The sequence below is a fragment of the Cuculus canorus genome, chromosome 14, assembly GCF_017976375.1.
Source record: "Cuculus canorus isolate bCucCan1 chromosome 14, bCucCan1.pri, whole genome shotgun sequence".
Taxonomy (NCBI): domain Eukaryota; kingdom Metazoa; phylum Chordata; class Aves; order Cuculiformes; family Cuculidae; genus Cuculus; species Cuculus canorus.
Genome location: NC_071414.1, coordinates 2,497,242 through 2,519,105, shown reverse-complemented (window position 1 = coordinate 2,519,105; position 21,864 = coordinate 2,497,242). Strand labels below are relative to the sequence as shown.

The 21,864-nt window shown below is 49.3% G+C and overlaps 1 protein-coding gene across 1 annotated transcript; it reads right to left on the bottom strand.

Annotated features, from left to right (window-relative positions):
- Window positions 1-508: 508 nt before the first annotated feature.
- On the bottom strand, window positions 509-19,819 carry ECSCR (endothelial cell surface expressed chemotaxis and apoptosis regulator). The gene is made up of 11 exons (XM_009568382.2): window positions 19,663-19,819; window positions 10,687-10,728; window positions 9,797-9,847; window positions 8,691-8,804; window positions 8,195-8,242; window positions 6,213-6,287; window positions 5,335-5,433; window positions 3,973-4,071; window positions 3,352-3,388; window positions 1,914-2,013; window positions 509-1,119 (listed from the first exon to the last, which is right to left on the bottom strand). The coding sequence occupies exons 1-11, from the start codon at window positions 19,766-19,768 to the stop codon at window positions 1,111-1,113; spliced, it is 780 nt and encodes a 259-aa protein (XP_009566677.2). The 5' UTR covers window positions 19,769-19,819; the 3' UTR covers window positions 509-1,110.
- Between the last annotated feature and the right edge of the window lie 2,045 nt (window positions 19,820-21,864).

The window sequence follows — 21,864 nt, the reverse complement described above, 5'->3', positions numbered from 1 at the left end:
AAATTAAATTAAGCTAAATTGTGATGTTTCATCAACCTGTGCAGGTGATGTGTGCAGTGATTTTTTTTTTGACTTCACAGTTCACCTTTGGGGTCGATGGATGCTGATGCTCAAGTCAGGAGAAGGCAGCATCGCAATGTGCTACGGCGGGGACATGAGGCGCTCGGGAGGGCTGTGCTGGCTGGGGAGTTGGGAAAAGACGGGCAGGGGCAAAGGTAAGTGCAGAGTTAGTGCCTTAGGATGTTCTGGGAGAGTGGTCCGAAGATGGAAGCTTTCCCAGCAAACTTGAGCTACCAAACTTAAGGAGCTGAAGTGGCTCAGCGTTTTGCCTGTGGCCACTCCTTTTCACACTCAGATAAACCCCTATCTATGCAAAGACCTTGTTCTTTACGCTTGAGATGATTCTTCTTTGAGCAAGTTGGACCAGTGGGACGATAGCGATCTGCCTGCCTGAAGTTCAGTTGTTAATAATAAAATATTTAAGACAGCGATTTGCTTTTCAGCAGCACCTTTAATTCATGGTTCTCCGAATGCTTTACAGACATGGATTAACATAGCCTCACAACAGCCCTGTGAGGTAGGTGGTTATGATCATCCTCACCACAGAGGGAATATGAGGGCACCAGGGATAAAGGGGCTTGGAGCGATCCTGCTGGGATTTGACCTAGCACTTGGGCATTTACACCCCAATAGGCCTTCAGCTTCAGATCGTGCTTCTCTAATGCACAGGTTTGCCTCAGCACTGAGCTGTGCTGATTAATGAGCCTGTGACTGCCTGGCACAGGCTGCAAAGGCCATTGATCTAAGGCAGCAATTCATTAGCCGAGTAGATGGTTCCTTGGTGCTTCTCTCTGCTGGAATAATCTGAGGATTTGAAGGCATATAAAAATAGAGTTAGATATCAACCATTGAGCATGGCAGGCTGTAGCTGGAGAAAGCCCTTAGATGTCAGGTGAGGAAGCTGTGTGGAATGCTACTGTAAATGTAGAAAGGACATAATAATTTATATATAAAGTCCACCCTTGCTCTTTCTCCAAGGGCAAAAAAAAAAGAACCTAGAAAGCCACTGCTGGTTGTCACATGTCAGCTTCAAGCTCTGGGCCTTTGGCTTCATAGCACCTGCAAAAGGAACAAAACATGGGGCGTCAGCAGCCTCTTTGGGCTGGCAAAAGACATGGAGCAATGTGTTTCCTCACACCCAGTGCGAGCGCTTGTTTAGCTTTAAAACCATTTCAAATGATGTGGATTGTTTGTGTGGAATGGATCTGAGAGTACTGACTAAGTACTGAGTGCAGTAAACTTGGATTGAGGGTGAGACCTTGACTTAATGAAGGCCAGCTCGTTTGCCTCTTCATTTAGTGACAACCTCTCTAGCTCCGATGGCTGGTCCTGGGTGATGGTGCCTGTACACGTGAGGCGTACGTGATGCCTTGAGTTCAGGCAGCTTGGATAAACCTGGGATGGGCATTCAGACTTTTCACCAGGCTCACTGAAACTATTTCGGACCTTTAGGTGTTGGATGGCAGTTTGATAATAATATTATCTTTCTGAAGGAATGGCTTTCAGCTGAAAGAGGGGAGATTGAGATGAGATCTTAGGAAGAAATGTTTTGCTGTGAGGGTGGGGAGGCCCTGGCCCAGGTTGCCCAGAGCAGTGGTGGCTGCCCCATCACTGGAGGGGTTCCAGGCCAGGTTGGATGGGGCTTGGAGCAACCGGATCCAGTGGGAGGTGTCCCTGCCCATAGCATGGGGGTAGAACTGTATAAACTTTAAAATCCCTTCCAACCAAACCATTATGTGATCCTATGATTCTGTGAATAAGAGAGCAAAGAAGTAACTCAAAGGCATCCTCTTATCTAGCAAGATAAATAATCCCCCGCTAACTCTTTAAAAAGTGAAGCTTAAAAGCAAAACCTTTTCTGACGGTGGGTAGCTCATGCTGTTGTTCATGTTGATGTTCTTCATGGAGATCAGAGTGATGCTGTTATCCTTCTGGCTTGTGCCTGCTGAGCAGCTGTCGAGAGAAGAAGGCAGTATTACCCACTGGGGAAACTGAGAGCAGGGAGTCTCTTTGCACACAACTGAAGGCAAACAGGCAAGGCTGTGGCTGGCTGGTCCACAGGACCAGGGTTGATTTGCACTGCCCTTTGATCCCCTGTCCTGATTCAGTGCCAAATTCCTCATCCCCTGTGTGAGCAGAGCCTTGGAGATCTCTGGGGAAACAAGTAGTGCATTCAGAGAAATTTGGATGCAGCACTGGTTTGCTCAACAGCAAGGACCATTGTCACCTGTGTCACGGCTTGTAGGCAGAACTGAGGAGCACTTTGGGTCTAGTTCTCAGTGCCTGATTTACCTTCTAGCTGTGCAGCCACTGCCAGAAATGGAGCAAAGAAACCGTTACCCTGTCCTTCTGTCATGTCCTTCTGTCACATTATTTGTCACAGAAAGGGAGCCCCATGCTGCTGCTCATGTACTGCCAGTGGCCCTCCTAAGAGTGAGTGTTACAAGTGTTAGGAAGGTGGAATTCCCCTTTCTCCCTCCCCTGAGGGCTGGAATATGTTTAGTTTCAGTGAGGACTGAGTGACTGAGGATTAGAGTGCCTCGGGGCACGGTCCTCTGCTCTGAGATGTCCTGCCTCAGTGGCTGCAGATCTCTTAGATCATGATCATTAAGGGTGTTTGGGAAGCATTGATGCAGATTCGGTGTCTAAATACTTAGGGACTTTGCTTGCAATGTCCCTTGCCTCTTTCCAAAGCAGGGTTTATTACTTTAGTAGGTGAATATCAGATGGAAAAGGAGCAACGCGTTTTGGTCTCTTTCTGCTCTTGCTTCCTGCTTCTTTCCGAAGTGCAGCCTCTCTTTTTGGCAGCAGTGATGGAAAATGGGGTTCATTTAGATGGACCATCTTCAGCTTGCTGCTTTTCTTTCAAAGGTTTCTGGATAGGGGATCTTGCTCTTGTTAGGTAATAGTGATAGTGGTCTTGGAAGATTTTCTTGGGACCTGATCTCATGTCACTGAGGCTGCTTTGAGGTCCAGAAACCGAAGTTTAGACCTCAAGTCTATATCTAGGAAAGGAAAATTAAGCAAACTGCGTTTGGAAGGTGATGAGTCTTCACAGATAGCAGCACAGCTTTGAAATGAGGCCCTTAGATACTGAACTTCTACCTCTGACTGCATCAGGCAGAGGATGAGGTGCTATCAATGCTCATGTTGGGTTTTTCTACCTGTCTCAAAGATGTCTTTGAATCTTCGCACCTGAAATAACCAAAGCACCCCCTTCTCCTTGCTAAAGTTAGTTCTGGAACCAGCCAGGCACTTTGTATAGGATATGAATAGTGTGAGCAGCTTTACCTCTCTGATACCATGGAGGTCCCCGGTTTCTGTTTGTCTGGAGGGAGAAAGGTGACATACAGGTGAGAAAACATCACAGCCAAGCAGTGAAGTCAGTCAGCTCTATCCAGAATTATGTTGTATGGGGTTATAAATGAAATCCAGAAGATACTGGAGACACCACGGGGGATACTTGGGAGTTGGTTAGAGAAAATGCTTCAACTACTCTGACACACAGGCAGGACTGGATGCTTTGCTGTCTGTTTAGTCACTGGCATCTTTGGGTCTTGTGGCAGTTATCTGTTTTGCTGTAGAGCAGCCTTGCCCTCTAGTGGGCACTGCTTGATGGGAAATGGGATTCCTAGGGAAGAGGAGTGTCAAACTCCATGACTTTTGCTGGAAGAGCTGCCCAATTCTGGTAATCTGCACATTTAACTGTATCAGACTTGAGACTGTTTCCTTGTGCGGATGGGTCTGGGCTGGGGCTCTAAAGAGGTGGTCACACTGCATTCCTGTTCCAGTTTGACTTTGAACCCTCCCTACCATGGAAGCTTTTCAAAAGCATCTTCTAGGATCTGCCAGATCCATGAAGAATCAAATGGCTTTTTGATTAGGGAAAGAGAGATCACCCCATGCAAATACCTTCTGAGTCCTTTGCATGGTTACACTTGAACCTCAGGCTGACCACGCTGACCAGAATGATCACAACCACTATCAGGATAACGATGAAGCTGATAACACCTGGGGATGGAGGAAAGATCTGTCAGCAATTGATATAACAACGTGCCTGTTCTCGGCTTCTAATGTAGCCAAGAGACTTTCACTGTCATCAAAACTTGGGTAAGAAATCAATATTTTAATTAAAATGAGCGTGGTAGGTAATAGGCAGAGCAGCAAGTAGTCAGTAGAGTGAATGTCTTTATCGTCTTGTGCTTTAGCCCCAAAGGGCTTCTGATGAATACGTAATTGGTAAAGCAGTGCTGGGGGGCAGAAGGCAGCTGATTACACTGGGGATTGACTGGAGTTGGTGTGTCCCTACAGTGGCTGGTAAATCTAAAGGTGTATAAAGTCAGATAAACACGTAATATAACAGGGAGGGACAACCTGAAGGCTGTGAATGACGTTATGTGTCTCATTAACCAGTGGCCAACTGCAGATTTGATTCATATCTAGCCTTGATAAATCAGACTGTTCTTTGCACGGGAATCTTGGCTTGTTATGGCTAGTTCAGAATTTCTTGTGGCTCCCCTTGGAGAATATAAACAGATGACAATTGTGAAGTTAACACCTGACATTTAAAAATGCTTCTGAAACGACCCTTTTTCCTATTGTGTGATAGAAATGAGCAAATTGGGTTTTTTTGCTAGTCTTCCTGGAAGAGGGGGACGGTATCATCCAAAGTGGATCTCTCAAATCTACCCTGTGCCTATTTCCAAATCTATTGCCAGGGTAAGGGATGGCATCTCTTGCTCCATCCTGGAGGATGCAGAGGACTTGGCTGCTTCCGGACAAACAGGGTGTCAATATACAGGGGGAGGCAGGGTGGGAATGCAGTCCGAACAGGTTTGCAAGTCAAAAAATATCTAAGCTTCCGGCTGGGTATCACATTTATTCTAGACCCTGTCAGGGAAACTAAGGGATAGCGTGGGATCATTTGTGCCCAAGTCTTGCCCTAACATGGTGCTGGGATGTAGCTGGGACACACACCGGTGCTGGGAACAAGATCCCAAGCTCAGGTGTAGCCATGATGGGTTTCCAAATTGTCTGTTCCTTGTATGTTGGGCATGGCTGAGAATATTTATTAGTGCTTTATTGACTGCTGATGATAATTCTTTTCCTTACAGCTTTTACTTTGCACTTTGGAAAGTTCAGGATCCGGCACACCAAAGAGAAAAACTCTGGAGCCATCTCCTGGAAAACCTCTTTGAAGCTGGGTGCCCGAACCGGCGTGGTCTGGTGAAACAGTCCCCCTGAGTTCTCTCCTCAGGCTGCACAAGACCTTACCGAAAGCTGCCACTGTCAGGGGTGATTTATCGTCTGTCGGAGTGGGCACAGGCAACTGGCCAGAGGACTCGGGTGTTGGGGTGGCTGGCTTTGAGGTACCTACATATGAGGGAGAAAAAGTAGCTTTAGATAAAAGTCTTTCTTCCAAAGTTGGGAAGAGGATTCCTAGCAATGCTAGAGGACCTAACTGGGACTTGCGCTTTCTTGTAGAGAATAACGTTGGATCCTGGCCACCCCCATTAATGTTAACAATGAGGTGGCCAAGATTTGGGTGGGAACCAGATTGCCTCGGTGTAGCCTGTTTTATCGACTGTCTGAGAACACTCACTGGGCTTTCTGCTGAGGCCCTCATGAGGAAGCTGACAGCATATCTGAGGAGGGAGCTTGTCCTGTCTCACTCCTTTTATAACCTTTTGCCATAGTGGCACCTTTCCTGCTGTCACTCACAACCACCATTCCCACAGTCAACAGGTTACCCCAAATTGTTGCTTCTGTAGGGCTTTACAGGCTTTTCAAGGGCTAGATGGGATGACCATCATCCCTCAGGTGCTTCTTGGCTGTCCACAGTGCTGCTTTGTAGAGCAGTTGGATGGCCTTGCTGTTGGGTGTGTAAAGGGCTGTAGAATCATAGAATCATAGAATTATAGAATAGTTTGGGTTGGAAGGGACCTTAAAGACCATCTTGTTCCAACCCCCTTGATATAGACAGGGACATGCCACTAAATGAGGCTGCCCAGGGCCCCATCCAACCTGGCCTTGAACACCTCCAGGGATGGGGCAGCCACAGCTTCCCTGGGCAACCTCTGCCAGGGCCTCACCACTCTCATGGTGAAGAAATTCTTCCTAATGTCCAGTCTAAAATCTATATTGATAATCACCTCTCTGTGAGTGGAAGGAGGAAGCACCTTGTGTTGCTGATAGTGTGGTACTCTCGCTTGTCTTGGTTTCTTCACCTGCATGGAGAAACGCAGAATGTGAGTCCTGACCTTGAGTGTCATCTAATAACCAAAAGAATTAATAGGCATGCTGGAGAGGAGAACGGATTTGCAGTGATGCTGGTGATAGCTGGGATAACGTGGAAATCCCACTCAGGCTAAAATCTTCCAGCAGACATGGTTTGTACTACTTTCCATGTCCAAGTAGAGAGTCGGGGGACCAAAATTCAAACACCCTTGTACAAACTCTCCAGGTTCTGCGGTCCCAGCTGCACTTTTGGGGCAGTACAGTAATGAAAAACTGTGGAAGGGCGAACTGGGAAGGTTATAATAGAATTGAAACATGGAATGATCTGAGTTGGAAGGGACCCTAAAGCCCATCCAGTTCTAACCCCCTGCCGTGGGCAGAGACACCTGCCACTGGATCAGGTTGCTCCAAGCCTCATCCAGCCTGTTGAAACTTCAAAAACCATCTGATTCGGGAAGAAATTCTGCACAATGTGGGTGTGGATTGAGTGTTTGGCTTGTTCTTGGAGTTGGAATTGGCGGCTATGCTGTCCTAGGTTATCTAGAAGTAAGTAATTTGGTTGTTGGAGCAAGGACTCCAGTTCTCAGTGGGATAAATTGGCTTATATGAAGCTGTTTGTTTGGTGCCAGCTGCTTCCAATGCCTGTGGAAGCAAATTGAAAGCTGGCCAGTGTGTTTCACTGGTAGAGAGAAGAAAACCCATTGTTGCCTCCTGGCTGTGTGTTGGACAGCCAGATTATCTGCATTGACCTTAGCGATGAGCTACAGGCCCTGTTAGGAGACTAAAAATGATACTTTAGAGCTTCAGAAGATCATCTGTAAGTCAAGTAAGATCTTCTTTCTTCCTTTCCCACCCCACCCCACCTCGCCAACAGCAGTGTTGGCCAGGAGTGTGTGCTGCCTGGAGAGGTGCGGGACGGCTCCTGGCACTGCAGCGGAGCGCAGGGCGTGCAGCTGAAATAGGTTCCTGTCTTGCAGAAAACACCCCTGTTTCAGAATGTGATTTTGCCAAAAGTCAGAAATGGGAAATGGTATGAAAAGGGGGAAAGGAATGAAATAACAAATTAACTGGTTCAGAAACCCCAGGGAGCAGAACAATTCTTGCTGCTGTACCATTTTTTCACCAGTCATCAAACCCTTTGTTTCATTCTTCCAGCTATAGGAGCTGTAGTTTGCTGAGCCTGGCATGGACAACCCATCCCTGGGCAGGGTTGGGTCTCGCACAACAGGAGTCCTCGCTTTTGGAAGCATCAGCGACATTTCTGTAGTCAAGGATGTATGGAGGTTTTTAGCTCTAAAGCAGAGTTATAATTAATAGCACTCTGCTCCGATGCGAGGGGCTCTTGGCTTGGCTGGGCACAGGCATGCTGGTTGGACATCTGTGCAGGCACAGCTGACCATGCATTTCTAACCTTGCTTGTGTTAGAGAAGATGTGAGAGGTACTTGGAGGGGCAGAGCAGTTTCTGTCTTGACCATTGTTGATTTTCGAGACTGAATCTTTAATGGAGAATCAGCTCAGTTATCAGAATTCTTCCCACTCACCTGGAATCTGCCCTTATTCTGAGAAAGTTCTCTCTGAGTTCTCTAATTTTTGCTTCTAGGCTGGGTTAAGCAAAGTATCAAAAGCAATATAATTACTTTCCTTGAAAGGATGCTAAAAGGCTTCTCTTTTCCTAAACATAGATCAGTTTTTCAGCTATTCCAGTTCATCCTAGGCAGAGGGTGCTAAATGCATTTGATCTGTGTTTTGTCAGTGCTTGTAGGGACACCAGACATGAATTGGGTGTTACCTGAAGATAAAGACTCGTTCTTGGGTAACCTGCACAACGTGAACTAAGTAAGATAATTGCCATGAAATTGCCTAAACATATTTCTACTTTATAAAAAGACAAAGTACCTTGAGGTGGTGAAGCTGCTGTGCTTCTGCTTCCAGTAGAGTTTTCAACTGGATAAAGAAAACAACGGAAAGGAGAATTAACTCTTGAAGATGCTACTGATTGTGCTGTGGAAAGCTTTGGGTTTCCATGGGGTAAAAGACTTTGTTTGCTAGTGAGCTGTGTGGTCAGTCGGGGAGTGTAGATGAGTGGTGAGCTTGGGTGAGGTCCCTGGGGAGCCCGTAGCTCCTCCATAAAACATTATCTGTTAAATTGTGAGCTGGTTGTTCTGACATGTGTTTACTGCGCAGCTGCCATGTCTGGGTCGTGGCTGCATCCAGCCCAGCTGGAATGAGCTGCTCTTTTAGTAGAGACTCAAAGACATTCAAAAGTTGCTTCTACTGAATAAGTACCATGGTGTGGCCCAGCCTGGTCTTTCTGATGCCCCCAGTTTTGCTTGGACAAGGAGGAATGCATAAACAGCTCCTGCTTGAGCAAAAATGTCTTTTCCATACTTACCTCGTGTGGTCAATGCTAGCAGTGTTGTAGTGATGGCAGAGGATTTGGCTGTAGTTTTTTGACCCACAGAGTTGAGATTCAGGTCAGTTGGTGGTGTTGATTTTGCTGAAGGTGCTGTAGAGGAAGCATAGCATTACTTCATAGAGCTCTGCAGCTTGGAGAAGGGCACAGCTATTGCAAAGAGTCCTCAAACTCCTTGCGAGTTATGAATAATCTGCTGGGGAAAGGACGGGTGTGAGTAGACAAGGACATAGACTTCATCCTGCTCTGAGTTGGGGAGCTCTTGTACTTTGGCATTAGCTTTTGCTTCTTTCAGTGTACGGAGGTGCTGAGCTGGCAGAGCTCAAGAGACACATGGATTGAGTCTGCTTTATGCCACCAGTTTGAAAATGAAGGTATTTTTACCACTGGACGCTTTAACTGTCTCGAGCTGCCTGGCACCCATGTATGTGTTTGCTTATTATCTGAAATGCTAACTTTTATGCTGCATTTCATTGGGAGTCTTTAAGCACAAAGAATTCAGTTCTTGCTGTGATCTGGAGGCTCTATCGTCTTCCTCAACCTGCCACTCAAAGCTGCATAGCAGGAGCATGACACAGAGGAAGAAGTGGAGAAAAAGCTTTCAATAAACCCTCTGCAAGGAAGAGTTGATCACCAGCTTGGAATTTATAGGCAAGTTTCTGGTCTATAGAGTTCTTTGCATGGAAGAAGCAGAGCAGGTGATGCCAGGTACGTGGATGCAGCAATGCCGACATGCCCAGCCGGGCTCCTTGCCTGGGCTCTGGGCAGTCATATCCTTTGTGCGCACAAGATGGAAAGCCCAGGGTTTTCCCAGGGTTGTGCCCTGCTGACCCTGCTCTTCCCTGGTCAATTCATTGATTTTTCCCTGTTCTTGCTCTCACTAGTGCTTTGATCCGTCCGGGGTGACTGGCAGGATCAGGAGCCCTTACATCACAAGTTTTCCTTCTTCTCCACCACTGTTCTCATCTAACCTGCCACTGCACAGCCCCATTTATTGCTGAGTGGCCCAGCTACACTGAAGGTCAGACCAGTTCCAAGCCAGGATGCCCCTGAGCTGCGCTTTTAGATCTCCAGATGAGCGTTACCTGAGGTGTGGCTCTTCACTTCAGGGCTGTGTGTTGTTGTTTGGGATTGACCTGGAACACAAGGAGAGAGACATGGAGGTGAAGACTCCTACACGTACTCCTTGTTGGTGGGATCCCCATGGGGAGGGTTGAATCATAGACTCATAAAATGGTTTGGGTTGGAAGGGACCTTAAAGATCATCCGTTTCCACCCCTCTTTGCTGGATCAGGTTGCTCAAAGCCTCATCCAACCTGGCCTTGAATGCCCCGGGGCACTATAGCCAGTAAGAACTGAAAGGGTGATGAGAGAAGAGATGCTAAGGATGGAGTTTGTCACTGGTGTGGCTATAGGGACCTTGGCTCTGAGGATCCATGGAGGAGAACATGCTCTCTGCTAGGGAAGAGCTGGGGGAAACAGGGAGCAAAGATGAGGCAGGATCCCTCTGCTTCCTGGAACACCATATTGCTTTCTTCCAGACAAAAAGAGGACCCAGTCAGGGTCATCCCCTGGGCTGAAGTGCCCTCCATGGCCCCTGGAGATCTTGGAATCATAGAGTCTTTAAGGTTGGAAAAGACCTCTAAGCTTATCCAGTCCAACCATCAGCCCAACCCCACCGTGCCTGCTAAACTGTCTCCCCAAGTGTGATGTCTACACATTTTTTGAATGCTTCCAGTGACAGAGACTCCACCACTTCCTGGGGCAGCCCCTGCCAGTGCTTGACTGGGTGGGGGTGAATGGTGATGGATGAGGCAGGCAGAGGTGGGCAATGCACAATCCTGGGAGAAGGTGCTTCAGTGGATGGGAGTTTTAATCTGGTTCCCAATTGTGGACTCTCCATTTGCACCCCCTCATGGGAACGTGCATCCACGTCCAAATAGACATGTAAAGCAGATCACAACCCAGCAGGTACCTGTTATGGTGTGGACAGAGGAGTCTGTGGAGGCTGTAGTACCTGAAATGAAAGAATAAGAGTATTAGCGGTGTGAGTCTGTGACTGTCATTAATGTATCCATGTTATTTCTGGTTGTGGTTTGGGCTTTCCTTCTGTAGGATTGACTTTGAAATATGTGATTTCCCCAAAAGCTTTAGCAAAAAAGTAGTAGCGAACAGTGAGTGTGAGAATATCTGGGTCTGAATAAATGAGTACTGGAGTTCATTCAGCCAGGATCGATGTCCTCCTCGCCAGACGGAGCTGAATGCTTCAGGGAACTGCCTTCCTCTGTCACAGGGAAAAACAGGGCCATATCCATGAGTGGGGTTGGTCCCTCTCCATGAGCTGTTCGCTCCAGCTCAGCCGTGGCACAGGACGGCTGCTGGACCTGTATTCTGGAGCTGTTTAAGGAGATGAGACACACATTGAAGGCCAGTGGCATCTTGGCTTGGATCAGAAACAGTGTGACCAGCAGGGCCAGGGAGGTGATTCTCCCTCTGTACTCGGCACTGGTGAGACCGCACCTCGAATCCTGTGTTCAGTTCTGGGCTCCTCACCACAAGAAGGATGTTGAGGCTCTGGAGCGTGTCCAGAGAAGAGCAACGAAGCTGGTGAGGGGCTGGAGAACGTCTGACGAGGAGCGGCTGAGAGAGCTGGGGTTGTTTAGCCTGGAGAAGAGGAGGCTGAGGGGAGACCTCATTGCTCTCTACAACTGCCTGAAAGGAGGTTGTGGAGAGGAGGGAGCTGGGCTCTTCTCCCAAGGGACAGAGGACAGGACAAGGGGGAATGGCCTCAAGCTGTGCCAGGGGAGGGTCAGACTGGATATCAGGAAAAAATTTTTCACAGAAAGGGTCACTGGGCCCTGGCAGAGGCTGCCCAGGGAGGGGTGGAGTCACCTTCCCTGAAAGGTATTTAAAAGACATGTAGATGAGGTGCTCAAGGATGTGGTTTAGTGGCAGATCAGAATAGTTGGACTCAATGATCCAAGAGGTCTTTTCCAACCTGGCGATTCTATGATTCTGTGATTCTATGATTTTAACGCTTGTTTCTCTTGAGACCTTAGTAAGTGGGTGGATGAGGTTTGTAAAGGCTTCCAGGACCCCATGGGACTGTTTTCCTTGCTTTCTCCTATCTCCATCTCGTGTATTTGTGTCCTGGGAAGCCGGCCGAAGCCTTGTGGCTGTGTAAATCCAGACCGAGCAAGGGGGATTGATGTGGAGCTGCCTTCCCTGGTCGCGGTGGGGTGTTCTGTGGGCCATGCAGGGCTTTGCTCTCTCAGGGTTGTAGGTGTTGCACTGAGTCTCTCACTTCTTAACTGAAAGGTGATTTTGTTTGGTTTTTGGTTTGGATTTATGGCACAGCATCCCTGCATGAGATTCCCATGTTGCCTCCTCTCAGGATCCCTGGGGTTTTTCTTGAAGCCCCACCTCCGTTAGGTGAGATGCCCATTATTTTTAGTTTGAGTTGCGTTTGCCAGGTTTTCTCTTTGTCCCTGAGTGTCCTTTTCACAAAGAGCTTTGCAGCACAATGTGTGGATGCTGGTTTGCAAATGCCTTAAGATACTCTACATTCAGCACAAAACACAATGTGCTGAGATCATCCTGGGGGCCAATGTCGTCTAGCAGCTGCCAAACTCAGACAGCCCCTTCCTCCATAATTCCCTTGCAGAAGCTATTGTCTTGTTCCTCTGTGGGGAGAAGTAGCTGCTTGTAGCACATTTTCTTTTTAACATTATCACAGGTGCTCTTTCGTGTGCCTGCCACGTGAGAGCATCCAGAATCGCTGAAGAAAGAGCTATTGTCTATACTCGGTCTTTGTCAAAGGAAAATGCAGATGAAGGTGCTGAGCTGGCAATTCATTTCAGCATTTTCGGTGCAGCTGAGGAGAAATATGAGAGCTTGAATGGAGCTTCTGGGGACGGGAGATGACATTGCCCTGCCATCCCTGATGGGCCATCCCACGAGCTAGCTCAAGAGGAAGAGGATCCTACTCAATGCTTTCTTCCACCACAGCTCAGCCCCTCACTGAAGGTCACTCCAGAGCACTGGCTCATGAGAAGTTCTCTGTTTGCAAAACTAAACCTTGCCGTTATTGTAAATAAGATGCATAAGCAGTATTTTTTTCAGTGCTTGGTCCACGGAGCTCACCTGACCAAGAAGATGCTCTCCCCACTCTGCCATGTTTGGGCTTTGCTGTGGAAAAGTGACCGGTCTTGCTGTGAAGATGCCAAGGGATGGAGAACCCTGGTTGGCATTTTGCTGAGGCATAAACAGCCCTGGCTCTATAAACACCCCTGCGCATCATTTCAAAGCAGAGCATGGCTGGGTCTCACTCCTGGCCACTGCTGCTTGTTGTGCCTTCACTGCCAACTCAAATAATCAAAAGTCTTGTTGTATTGGCTGTTTTCTTCTGGAGAAGGTGCTTCACATCCTGATTGAATTACAGCGGGGACGGATGGACGTGCACAGAGTGGGAAGGGACCCAAGTCCTGTCGTGGGGCTGAGCAGCGGGATGGGTCTGAACAAAACCACGCCACGCCACGCGTCGAGGCTCCCTGCAGACGGCCCCGGGGGACTCTCGTGCTAACAGGGCTGGAAACTATTTCCTCCCAGTGCCGCTGCCAGCACGGCCCTGCTCCTGTCCAAGGAGGGCCCTGGCTCTATAAACAGCTAACAATAATAATCAGGACACAGCAGCGCAGCTGTAATTGCAGTAAACATCAAAGCCTCTCAAACGACTCTCCATTGAGCGTAAGCGCTGCCAGAATATTGCGTGTTTGAGTGCAAGTGATTTATAGCCAGATTGTGTGATTCTAGGTGGGGACGGGTAGCTTGTAGAGGGATTTATGATGGGAAATGCGGTTTTCTGCTGTAAGGGAACACTCCTAATTACCCACCAGAGCTGTAGGGCTGCAGAGGAGCACATCGGAGCTGCAGGTGCATCTCAGCTCTGCCTCATCTTTTTGGTTAATTTTTCCAGGGGATGAGCAGGGAAATTTTGGATTTCTGTTATTTGCAGTAGTTCTGTGGTGTTAGATATGAGCCTTAGGCTGAGAGCGGAGGGTTCTTTCTGTGGAGCCTTCTCTCACGGCAGCCAAGGTGATCCCAGAGCCAGCAGCTCACCCTGCTCACTCCTCAGCACAAGGGGAGAATGATGCCAAACCAAAAAAAAAGTGAATTTTTAGGTGTTTCTTCTTTGGTATTATTTTTGGTGACCGTAGACATTTCAAAAGTGGATTCTCCAGCTGCTGACCAGAGAGAAGCACTGACTTTTAGAAAACCCTTGCTCTCCATGTCGTAGCACTGAGATAGCAGAGCCCTGGGCCAGCTGGTGGGAAGGCTTCAGCAGGGTTTAGGTGAGGCTCAGTTGTCGTGTCTGCATTCCCAGAGGGATGGAGTCACAGGGGAGGATCTCTGGCACTAGTATGAAGCCACTGGCACTGGTCCACTCAGAGCTGGTCATGGAGAGGGCCCTTCTATCCCCGGTGACATGTAAACCCTGGACTTGCTGGGCTCTTCTTCTCCCTCAGCACTTCTTGGGGGAGATGTGGTGATGTCCTACCCGTCCCCAGGCAGTGCACCGCGTGACAGGGAGCTGCAGAGCCCCTGTGGCTTTGTGCAGCCTTGCTGTACCAACCACAGCATCACCCTCTGCTTGCAGGCTGCATAAACAAATGCTTTCAGAAAAGACACCTCGCCACCTAAAATTAGACTTTTCAATTCAAACGACCCATGACAAAAATATACCGAGTGCTTAATGCAAGAGCAGCTGCTTCCTTGGTGAAGCAGCAGCTGCTGAAGCAGCAGAGAGCATCAACACCCGATTCTGAAGACTTTCACATGGAAAAAAAATATGTATTAGGAAACTGGAAAGCAGAAAGCTCTGCAGAACTCTAGCTTCTATTCTCTTGAGCACCTAAAAATGTGTCTCTGCCTTGAGGGTTTCGTGGCAGAACAGGGAAGGTGGAAACTGCAGAGGAGAGAGAGGAAAAGTGTCATTATGCAGGCTGGATAACTGACAGCCTAAATCAGGTCCCCGACCCACAAAGGTATTTAAGTGTCTGATTCCCAAATGACACAGGGGTTTGGCAGCTCACTGCCAAGTCCTTCTGAATTGGAATGACTTGGCCAAAGTGTTATGGAAAATTTAGAGAACCAGGAATTAAACCCGGATCTCATCAGCAATTAAAAACAACTTCTGGCTTCCTCTGCCCGTCTCAAGGGCTGCACCCTGGCCTGGGCATCCTCTCCGAGCATCACGCTCTGTGCTCCTCTCTGGTGAGCTTTGCTGGAAGTAGATATTGGCGGAAGTCAATTAAAAACCACTTGAATGTTGAAAACAAGCTGGGAGGCAAACAATGTGGGGAAACCGCATGCACAGGGCGGGCTCTGCCACATCACCGTGCCTGCTGAGGGCTGGTTTTCCCTGCTGGCCTCACTGTGGCTGATACAAGCCAGGATGCTGTTGGTCTTCTTGGCCACCTCAGTACTCTGTGTGTTGTGTGCTCCAGTTGCTGGAGGAGATGAGCTGGTGGATTTTCTTGTACCCTCCACCTCTGGACAGGTGTCCACAGAGCCCTGTGACAGCACACGTGTTACCGTCCCCTGAGGCAGCACAGCCAGCGTGGTGGCTCAGCAATAGGTGCCTACCAACCATGTCTTGCTTCCCTCAAGTTCATAGAGGCTCTTTGCTACCGTTTCCAAGTTTACTCACACTGGAAGGATGGAATGCCATCCAGAGGGCCCTGGAAAGGCTGGAGAAGTGGGGCTGTGAGAACCTCATGAGGTTCAATAAGGCCAAGTGTAAGGTCCTGCACCTGGGTCAGTGCAATCCCCCATCTCAGAATGGGATGGGAGATGATGTGATTGAGAGCAGCGCTGCAGAGGAGGACTTGGGGTGCTCGTTGATGAGAAACTTGACATGAGGCGGCAATGTGAGCTCACAGCCCAGAAACCAATCGTGTCCTGGGCTGCATCAAAAGCAGCGTGGCCAGCAGGGTGAGGGGAATGATTCTGCCCCTCTATTCCTCTCTTGTGAGACCTCATCTGGAGTATTGTGTCCAGTTCTGGAATCCTCAGCATAAGAAGGAGATGGAGCTGTTGGAATGGGTCCAGAGGAGGCTACAAAGATGATCGGAGGGCTGGAGCACCTTCCATACAAGGACAGGCTGAGAGAGTTGGGGAGTCTGCGGTTCTACCTGATGATGGTGGGGAAGGTAGGGGAGACACATCCCCTCTCTTGTCCAGAACCAGCAATGGCTGTTCCCAGTGCCAGAAGGTTTTCCCTGGCTTGCTCTGGAGTGTGAATGGACACCTTCATGAATTCACACTGCTGCCACAAACAGCTCCACATGAGCTCTATCTGCCTCCTCTTTATCATAGAATCATGGACTGGGTTGGGTTGGAAGGAACCTCAAAGTCCATCCAGTTCCAACCGCCTGTGCCATGGGCAGGAACACCTCCCACTGCTCCAAGCCCCATCCAATTGGGCCCTGAACCCCTCCAGGGATGGGGCAGCCACCACTTCTCTTGGCAACCTGGGCCAGGGCCTCCCCATCCTCACAGCAAAAAATATCTTCCCAAGATCTCATCTCAATCTCCCCTCCTTCAGCTGAAAACTGTCCCCCCTCGTCCTACCGCTGCGCTCCCCGATCAAGAGCCCCTCCCCAGCTTTCCTGGAGCCCCTTTCAGTACTGGAGGCTGCTCTTTAGAGCCTTCCCTTCTCCAGGCTGAACAACCCCAACTCTCTCAGCCTGTCCTTGTGTGGGCGGTTCTCCAACCCTCGGATCATCTCTGTGGCCTCCTCTGGACTCCTTCAGCTCCATGTCCTTCCTGCGCTCAGGACTCCAGAACTGGATGGAGAACTCCAGGTGAGGTCTCACCAGAACAGAGGGGCAGAATTCCCTCCGTTGCCCTGCTGGTCCCACTGCTTTGGATGCAGCCCAGTTGTCTTTGTGGGCTACAAGGTTGACAACTAGCCACTAGCTTTGCTTCTGTACTCTGATGTCCCTGTCTTATCCCTGTGCCCTAGACCAGCAAAACCTTAGTCTCGTGGAACTGGGTCCTAGGCCAATGGTTTCTCACTGGTGAGGGGTCAGAAGATTCTCCCTGACATGTGAAGTCCAGCTGCTAATAAGGCAGTGCCATTTAATTGTGCCATTAATTTTAATCTCTGTTCTTTTTTCATCAGGTTTGTAGTAAGTTTCACCAGCTGCTGGCATCGGGGGCAAAGTCTCCTTGAAACTTTTATATTTCCGAGCATCACCACAGCCAGAGATACTAAAAGGACCTTCTGGGATGATTCACCTGAAAGGCAAAACCAGCCCCTCCAGCCCATGAGTCTACAAAAGAGACCAAGCTGGGGGTTCCTCCCTGTTGTGGTGGTTGGGTCATGCTGAGCAGGCTCCTCTGGGAAGTGCAGTAATGAGACCTTCTAGCTGGGGCTTTTGCCCACGCTACACAAGACAAAGCTCTCCCTTTTCCAGCCTTGGGCTTTCCCAACAGGATCATTCCCTGCACTGGGTTACCAGCACCGTCCCCTCTGAGGACACCTGTTGTTGACTCACCTATTGTAAATGGGGCATAATTCCTGGAAACTCTCCCTCCCTGGCTGCTTCGGTCAGATTTGCAGAGTCATCTGCAAGGGTTTCATGTTACTGGAAGGGAGCAGTTTGTTTAGTGAACAAACATTTCTCCTCAACCATCTCCTGCTTTCTCTTCCTTCTTCACTAGATCAGGGTTGCTCTCGCCTCTCCTTTTTGGCCAAGGAATCAGCTCAGGGATGCACTGGTTTAAGGATGCAAGTACTGTGCCTAGAAGGTCTTCTGGTAGCTGGCTGTTCTCTAGCTGTATTCCATATTTTTGATTATATAGGAGATATGGATCGGAATACATACATGTTTTGGATAAATCATGCCTCTTGGGGCGTTTTCCCCCTACTGGCTGTGGAACAGTTAAGGAGAAATGGTGGGAAAAGAGTGGGAAAATCCTGCTGCCTTCTCATTAGCTTCGAGAAGGAATTTTTTCAGTGGAAATGGTTTGTCTGAAAAACGCCTGCCCATTGTAATGGAAATGGTTCATAGGAAGAGGTTTGTTTGGACAAATATTCTGTTAAGTGTTTCTGGGGGAGGAAAAACAGGTTGGGAATGTTCCAACCCTTCCCACTTCAGCAATTTACAAATAACAGGATTCGAAGCTTCCTTTAGAAATAATTGTGAGAACGTAAAAGCTTAAATGAAGAAATAATGAATTCGTTGATAAATTAATGAACGTGTCCAAAGTAAAGGAATAAAACAAACCCAAAGACCTGTGTGGAACAGGCAGGCATTAGTTCCTGGCCAAAGTGAATTCTCTGCCTCCTGCAAGGTTGTTTCCCCCTCCCCGGGTGCAGGGAGAGCTCTGAAGTCTTCTGTCTTGTGCAGAAGCTTCCCCAAGTACCACAGCACCTTAGTGATAGCGAGAGTGATCCCACTTATTTGCTATAAATGAAAAATAAAATTAAAAAGCCATTTCAGAACTGTTGGATCAATGCAAAGAATTCAGAGTTCACGGCAGTGAGGAAGGCTGGTGCCAGGGAGGTGCGTCTGCAGCATCCCCTGATGCACGGGGAGCACCAGCAATGCTGTTCCCATCCTCCACGGGCACGTGCCCATCCACTGAGGACAGTCCCTGCCCATTTGTTTAAGGCTGAGGACAAAGATGATGCCCTCAGGACCGAAGGGTGGTGGGTGGCATCCCTTCCATGTGCTGCTGCGGCAGCTCGGCCCAGGCGGGGAGTGAACCGCTGGCGGCTTTGCAGCCCTGCGCGGGGCTGGGTCCTGGTGTGCAGGCAAACCAGGGAAGGTGCCTGGCAGCTTCTGTGGTGTTCCTGCCTTGTGCAAAGCATACCAAGTTATTATAAGCAAAAACCAGCATTAAGGATCAGCACAAGAGCATCATCGAAGCTCCTCGCCTGATACCAGGCAGGTTTGCCCCTCTGTTGAAGCCAGCGGTGTCGCCCCTAGTGAAGAGGAGTTTTCCAGTCCGTGTGCTCCTACTTCTCAGAGTTACACAGCTACTAATTGAAGGGATTTCTATATTCTCTGCCCTTTAAAAAATCCTGTTATTCAATCCTAAAAATCTTGTAATAGCTGCATAGTGGCCGTAACCCACAGGCAGCTTCTGTGGTTAAACCTTTGGACTGCAGACTCATTATTTTTAAGTGCTTGTCTACGAGAAGCAGCAAGGTCTGTGTTCCTTTGCTTTTCAGCTCCTGGCTACTACAACTGTCAGCAATGCGAAAAGTGCCTGATGGTGCAGGAAAAAACAACCTGTTACCCCTCGAAGCAGGAAACCGGTCACTTCATCCCACACCGTGACGCACGTGGGAAAGAGAAGTTAAAGCAGAGTTATCAGAGAGGAGCAGAATTATCACAGTAAGGACAAGGCATGGAATCACAGAATAGGTTGGAAAAGACCATCAGGTCCGACTATAAGCCTTCTACTGCCAAGTCCACCACTAAACCATGTCCCTAAGCGTGGTCTGTGTGAGTGTCATGTGGTCTTTGTGTTCATATTGACAAGAGGAAAAATTAAATTAGCTGATGAAAAGGTACCTTTGGGGAAAATAATGTCTTGTACATTTAAATGCTCTGCCTTTGTCTTGTTTGACAGAAGTAACTTACTACAAACACCTCAGCATCACAACCCTCAACAGAAACACTCCTTGTTTTAACCAGGACACAGATTCTTTCATTCCAGTGTGTGAAATAAACCCCATAAACGTGGTACGCCTGCATTTTTTTCCGGCGACCCCACTCCTGCCACCCCTGAATTTAAAAGCTGAGTTTTCCCATGGCATCAACTGCATTTGAACCTCTGGCCGGTTCCCTTTGGTGCCCGCTGTGAAGCCAGGCTGCCCAAATCCCCCCATCCAGCGCCGCTTCGCCCTCCCCAGGGTGCGAGCAGAGCATCTCACCTTGGAACAGCACGCAGCCGAAGAGCCAGAGGAGCGGATGGACGGAGGGAGCCAGCATCTTCCCAGGCAGCTTGTGGCTCTGCAGTCCCACAAAGGCTCTGTCCATCCCGCGAGGGACGAGAGGGTGAGGAGCGATTTGCCTGCCTGGGCTGACTCTCACAGAGCTTCCTGTTAAAGAATAGAAGGAAACGGGCTGAATCCACAGGGGAACTGTGTTTTTTAGCCCATTATGGTCGGAGAGGATGTGAGACACCGCTTACAGACAGCAAAGGAAACCTCGCCATCAGTGTGTTGGAGGATTCGGCTCTCGTAGAGGGGGAGAGCAGCCACACAGCGGGCCTGCCTTGCTTTGGCCTCGGTGGCTTCTTTATAGTGCTTGGGTTTTTTTTGGAGATGCTGTGTTTGTGGTGAGGATGTGCACCTCGAGTCCAAACCTCTCAGCATCAGCCTTGAGGACTGCTTTGGTCCTTCCTGGGCCAGGAGCTGCTGGAGGAGCTGGCCCTCCCCCCTCCCACCCCGAGAGGGATTTCTTAACACCTCTGGGAGGGATTTGGAAATATTTACTCCTCGTGGGTCCACGGTAACTCAGCAGTTGGTGCTGAGCCTCCCCGCGCGGCTGCAGTGAGTCTGCGTAGCAGGACGTGCTGGCTTTGGGATAAAATCATAGAATCATAGAATCACCAGGTTGGAAAGGATCCATTGGATCATCGAGTCCAACCATTCCTAACACTCCCTTAAACCATGTCCCTAAGCACTTCATCCACCCGTTCCTTAAACACCTCCAGGGAAGGCAACTTGACTCCCTCCCTGGGCAGCTGTTCCAGTGCCTGATGACTCTTTCCGTGAAGAATTTTTTTCTGATATCCAACCTGAACCTCCCCTGGCGGAGCTTCAGGCCATTCCCTCTTGTCCTGTCCTCCGTCACTTGGGGCGGTGGTTGTCGGGTGGGGGCAGTATCCTTCTCCGCAGCACAGCACACGGCAGTCTTTGACTTATCCCAACCTCAGCTCCTTGACGTGAGGAGAGACCGGAAAATGGGCTGGACCTGCCCTCCATCCACCTCAAGGGGTTCAGGGTATTTGGTGTCTTGGTCCTGACCTTGAGCGTGTCCCGTCTGTCCCCTCTTAGCATTGTTTGACCTTCAGAGGAAATAAGTCACCCAGAGCTGGATGTGAACGGGTGTTCAGGAGGGGAAGGAACCGTCTTGGTGTCCCACATGGGAAAAGGTCCCGTGTCCCCCTGTTTCAGAGGGTCCCTGCCTTTGTTCAGAGTGCAAATCCATAAGGTTGTGACATTGTCACCACCTCTGGGAGCCTGATCCACGTGCTGGGGACACCGTGACTGGGGTGGTGTGCACCTGCAGGAGCTCACCGGGGCCCCAAAGGAAAGCTCATGATCCAGCCCAGCTGCTCATCACAGCTCCTTCCCTGTGTCCTGGCTTGAAGGACTGGTCCAACATCTTCCCACAGTCCCTGGAAAGCAGAGAGCCTCGGCCGAGGGCAGTGGAGTTGCTCCTTCACTGCACCAAGGAAGCGATCCTTGCTTTCTGCAGCAGGGAGACAGCAGCAGGAACAGAGGGGGAGATCTGCCACTCTCCTTACATTTCAGTGGGTCTCTTCCAATGCCTCCCAAGCCCCAGGCAGAGGCAGCCAGCATCCCACAGCAGCCTCTGCTGTCACAAACCCCCTGTTTGCAGCCTCCCCCCCGCCAGTTTTGCTCTTGCACAGATGTGATGGTTAGAGATTACGCTGTAGATTAAGGTTTTACTGAATCCTGAAATGAGTGCAAATTCCCAGAAGCTCTAACGCGTGGCTATATCTCTTCTGGACGCTCGGCTGGGTGGGGGGAAGAGGCATTTCCCACCCTGTCCTTCTCATGTGTATGGAAGACGCAGCCCAAATATTCACCCCAGCTTGTCCAGGTAAGAGCAGCGATGTTTTGGGATGGAAAGGTGGGGATAAATGTTTTGTAATGGCTAAAATTCCAGAGGATGCATCTTTTCTCCTCTGAGATGTGCTCAGGGTCACTCCTGGTGGGAGGGTCTGACCCCTCGGCATCCCTGGACCGTGGGGATGGTACCTGCTTCTGCACAGGGGTAAACGCTGCCAGACTTGAGGGCATCCCTGCATCCTTACTCCTGCCTGCAACCCTGAGCAGATTCCAGCGTCCAGAGTTTCACTTTCTGCAGCAGTGGGACCCCCC

What these genes read in the sequence shown, in the direction of transcription:
- ECSCR (XM_009568382.2), bottom strand. Translation starts at nt 19,768, where the DNA reads ATGGACAGAGCCTTTGTGGGACTGCAGAGCCACAAGCTGCCTGGGAAG. An exon ending in AGTGAAGAGCCACACCTCAG is followed by an intron (nt 8,805 to 9,796) that starts GTAACGCTCATC and finishes CTTCCTCTACAG; the next exon opens with CACCTTCAGCAAAATCAACA. An exon ending in AGCAGCTTCACCACCTCAAG is followed by an intron (nt 6,288 to 8,194) that starts GTACTTTGTCTT and finishes TTCTCCATGCAG; the next exon opens with GTGAAGAAACCAAGACAAGC.